General features: G+C 38.6%; 1 protein-coding gene across 8 annotated transcripts in view; it reads right to left on the bottom strand.

Annotated features, from left to right (window-relative positions):
- The window catches only part of FOXP2 (forkhead box P2), a 555287-nt gene that overhangs the window by 42257 nt on the left and 508030 nt on the right, over window positions 1–5000 (bottom strand). For all 8 annotated transcript variants that reach the window (XM_073328129.1, XM_073328128.1, XM_073328131.1 and 5 more), the window contains 2 exons: window positions 2820–2907; window positions 33–116 (listed from right to left, as the gene is read on the bottom strand). In XM_073328129.1, coding sequence (XP_073184230.1) covers window positions 33–116; window positions 2820–2907 — 172 coding nt within the window. The remainder of the gene's footprint in view (window positions 1–32; window positions 117–2819; window positions 2908–5000) is intronic.

Raw genomic sequence — 5000 nt, 5'->3', positions numbered from 1 at the left:
TATTTACTGTTTATAAAGCAATATGCACTTACAGGTTTTGGAGATGGCTTGGGCTCCGAGGGTCGCATGTGCAAGTGGGTCATCATTGCTTGAAGACGTTCACGTTCTTTAGAAAGCTGTTAAGAAAGAGTGAGATCAGAAGCATTTTAGAAATGACTGATACAGCTATTTTATTGCAGTGATACATCTTATCATTGAGCTTGTCTCACTGTAATGATTCCTGCATATAAAAGCCTATGTCAGTAGAAAGTTATCCAAGAGGAAACGCAACTTTGGCTAGGAGAAAAAAAAAACTTTTATAGCCTTTCTTATGTTAAAAGGTCAGAGAAAACAAATAACACTTCATCTTTTTGTCAATAAGAGAATTGAGGTCACAGTTGCATCGACAGTAACAAGTTACTAAGACTATAAATTAGAAGGCCCATAGTGTCTCTTTAAAGTCCTGTGGACACTGTTAGCAATGGACTAGTGCCAATAGCTGTGAAGGGGTGAAGGGTCCTCAAAGCACAGTGCCTGCCAGGATTGTCTACACACTTCATCCTTTCCAACTGAGGTCCAGTTAGTGCCCCCTGCAATCTGCTATCATCAATCTAATTCAATAGAGTGACAGAGACCAGGCAGTGTGAAACGCTGAACTCTGCCACTGAGTCGGCATCTACACTGCACTGGGTCTCATTACAAGTGATGGACCTTACTTTTCTATCAGTCAGACAAAGCAAAAAATGGCATAATTGGTCACACTGCAAGCAGAATCTTCAGTTGGACGGTTACGTTGCAGCAGACCCTCTATAAATTGTAAACGGTCCTTAAGAAACCCTTACATCTGCTTCAGAAAACATTTCATGTTCTTTACAAAACCTGTGTTTTATTTGGATTCATGATTGATTTTCACATCATTCACCATACAAAATAATTGTCTTTTCAGATTCTAGAGATCTTGCCACATTAAAAAAAAACATAGAAAAGTGTTTTAAAATGTTGAAAATGCTGATAAAAGGTAAATAGATACAAAGAAAAATATCTATTGTTTTACACAGTAAAGTTAGGTAAAAAGAACTACTACTTACAAGTTGTGTTCTAATGACATTAATTTGGATACCAACAAAATTATTACCACGCTTGTGGAAATAAGAAATCAGTTAGTGGTTAACATTGCTGTTTTCTTAGAGGCTTGTAAAGCTTTCTTGCATTAATTTTGTGTTAAAATTAGTTCAAATGCTAGAGCTACAACACAAAATTAGGAATGTGTTAAAGTAGACAACTGGACTAGCTCATTATACAGAGCAACAAAAAAATAGGTTCCGTACTACCTGTGCTACTGTTGACATTTTGCTATTACTCCTACATAGAAGAAAGTACTAGATATAATTTGGATAGTGCATCTTTAATTAAAAACACACTTGAGGCAGGAGAGCAAAAAGATTTTTTTCTAGGCTTTACATTATATACACGACACTTTAGAAACATGCCATTTGCCATGATGTAAAACTAAGAAAAAAAGGCCAGATGAGCCAACATTAAGCCTGTAAGCTCCGAGCATCTAAAAACAACTAGAGCTTTGTTTGGTTTGTAGTTCACACACATGAAGGGAAAAAAGTGAGATGATTATATTTTCTCATAATTATTTTTGGTTTCTGATATTAAAATACAAAAGAACCAAATAGCATTAGTTTTGTAAAGAAGAAACAAAAATTCATACACAAAATGTGTCCATGTTACATCAATAACATATCATTTACCAAAAGTCAAGAAATGTAAATAGCTCTATATCTTTCCTCTGCAAGTGCATCACTTCTTCATACATAAACAAACACAAAAGAGAGAGGACCAATCCTAGGCTGTGATCCTGTTGCTCTGCAGCACTGCATAGTACAAATGACTCTAACCATAGTGGATACAGCCCCGGATGATTACCCCTTGCAGCCCATGGTGGTGGCATGGCTGAGGGAAAGGTAATATGGCTGCGACCGTCCCTGAATGCTGGTGATCTCTGCCGTAGCGGTTTCTCAAGTCTTTCAGTTCACACTACCTCTGTGCCAGAAGATAGGACCAGCACAAAGTGGCTGTAGGATTGGGGGACCCCAGAGAGCACTCCTTGCCGATAGCTGAAGATTTGGCCCAACATCTTTAAGCAATAGTTCTGCAGTTGTGATGACTCCAAAGGGATGTTTGTCTGTGCCAGGACTAGAAGATGGGATCCATACATATGCATGACAATGCTTCCTCCTGGACTGAGTCAGAATAGCTCAACTGAGTATCACAGGCTCTCTACTATTGTTGATGAAGATTCTACATTAGCTTAAGTGCTAAGAGACTGTGCATTGTACACTAAGTGCCTTAGCCATAGTGCAGCTATTCTGGTGGCTGGTGTAAAACAGAAAGCAATTCATAAACCCTATGTTGCCAGACATTTATTACAATACTTAGCACTTACACAGTGCTTTACAGATTCAAAGTGACATACACATATTAACTAAGTAATTCCCCCAATATTAACTACCTCACAAGTATGTTGTTGCCCCAATTTAGAGATGGGAAAACTGAGACACGAAACAGGCTAGGTGACTCGCCCAAAGCCACCGAAGAAGTCATTGTCAGAGCTGAAATTCGGGTCAATCCACTACACAGCTGACTTCAGAAAATTGCCGAGCGTTTCAAAACATGAAAGTTTTTAACAAAGTTTCAGAAACATTCAAAGACCTTTTTATGAACATCAATAAATCTGAGTCAAGAGACACAGGCCTTTTATCCTAGAGCCATCGAGACAGGTGCTTTAAAGAAAATGAAAAATAAATAGATAATATGACCATGTAACAAACCTGTATTTCTAACTGCTGAACCACTTGCATTTGCACCCGACACTGAGCGGTGCTTCTGTCATCCAATGCATGTTCATTGTTAAGGTGCCTAGTAAAGAAAGAAAATACTAATAAAATACAGGATTAAGGTGAGCATAATTTCTTTATAAATCAAATTTGCTTCTTCTGTGGATGGGACTCTCATTAATGTCAATGGAACATTTGCGAAAAGCTCTAAGTTGAACATGCCTAGTATAAAACGATGTAAGATAACTATCAGTTCTGTGAAATTTTTATTTTGATCCATAGTGTTCCCAGCTGATAAATGCTAGGGGCCCAATTCTCCTGTGTGTTCAGGTTACTTTGCACATCTCTGCCAGCACAAAGCAGCCCCTAAACCAGACTACCTGTCTACTAACGGATTTCTCCTGTGAAAGGGATCCTTGAGTGATACAGAGCCAACATAGTGATTTCTACAGTACCTCCACACCCTGCTGCTGGTATAAGTAAGTGGCCAGTACATCCTTAGACTCCACTGATCCCCAGCTGCTGTAGTGACTCCTTCAGGATGTCCTGAATTAGTGCAGCCCCCATGATGCTCTTTATCTGCTCTTCTTTAATTTTTTTTTTAAAACAATCTGGCATCACAAATACTAAGGGACAGCAAGCAATAGTAGAACCTCACTGATTTGCACTGATAACCCCCAAAAGAAGTCTCAGAACACAATAAAACTGATGCAGCTCCACAAACAAGGATCAGCTGGGAAGTGTGAGGCAATGGCAAAGGTCAACTGCACACCTTGTATGCACTGCAGAGCGACGCCCCCTGGCAGCCTCTTGGAGGAGGGTCCAAGATGTGACCATTGGACCAGCAATTATGCATATCTGAAACCAAATCTCCTGTATGGGGGAAAGAGCACATAGTAGCCAAGAGGCAGCCAGTAAGCTGGGCACAGCCTAGGGACAGGAGATTATTGTCTCTTAAGATACATATGGGCCATCACTGCACAAGGCAGGAGACAGGAGAGTTGATTTCAACTCTTAGGGCAAATTATGCCTCCTCCCTCCAAATTGTGGAAGGCCCTGTTTATAGCACATAGGCTGCATGATTTGGGTTTTCTCTTTTTCACAACAGTGTAGCGAAGGTTGGGGAGCAGGACAAGGAAGAAATGGAGGCCAGGACCTTGGCTCTGCAAAAATGTAGACCAGAGGTACAAGAGCTGCAGGGACTATTGTGCAGAATCATGGCCATAGATACCACCATCCATGCCCTAGGAAAAGATAACTCCCTCCCTCCTTTCTTCTTCCGAACTCCTCACTGTACAACATAGTTCCTTGATTCTTTTGCTGTAGGCAGGATTTGCCTCTTAGTGAACAAACAATGAAAAAGCAAAGGACATTGCATCTCATCCTCACCACAGCTCTTTGTTATTACTGTATCTTTAGTTTTTAAAAAAAGAATAGAAATCACGATTTTTTTTTTATGCTGATGATCGGATTTGCATATGAGTGAGGTTTGACGGAGAGGTTTTACTACCAGTGCAAGAGGTGTGGGGAAAAGAAGTAAGTATGACATTTTAGTTTTAGATAAAGTAGTTTTATGTGAACCTAAAATTAATTAATTTAAATATTGGAGAGAATTATTTGCAATAAGCTTAAGTTTCACCAGAAATGGATTCAAAGACATGTCATCTCCTTTCACCTGAGGCCACAAAGCTTGTGGCCCTTAGTTTTAAACTGCATCCCCCTAATTTTTTTGCAGGTGCAAAAATGGAAGATGGAGCCTTAGAAATAAGACTCGGTATATTTAGAATGTGTTCTTTTGTTTTCTAACATTTTTATTTAAAAGAATAATTTCACTTCACCAACCAGGTATGTTCATCAGCAAGAATAAATTGTCAAAAATTCTCATTTTTTTATGTTGGGTTCATTTCCACTGATTTTGAAATTAGGATAAATAGATAATCAGTTAATTAATTAATACATTTACTGAATGGCCTTTCACAACATCCTCTTCACTACACAGGCATATCTGTATTCTTACAATGTATGTGATTTATTAACACAATATTTATTTTTAACATGTTTTCAGGTAATTTATTACGAAGTTGAGACACTTACTAGTTTCTAGATAAAGTGGATAGAGTAATTCTAAACCTAATGCATAGCTGTGTCAATTTTAAAATAAAAATGAAAAACAGA

This window comes from Lepidochelys kempii, chromosome 1 (assembly GCF_965140265.1).
Source record: "Lepidochelys kempii isolate rLepKem1 chromosome 1, rLepKem1.hap2, whole genome shotgun sequence".
NCBI classification, from domain to species: Eukaryota; Metazoa; Chordata; order Testudines; family Cheloniidae; genus Lepidochelys; species Lepidochelys kempii.
Note: the sequence above shows the minus strand (reverse complement) of the source record. Positions and strands in the feature narration are given on the sequence as shown.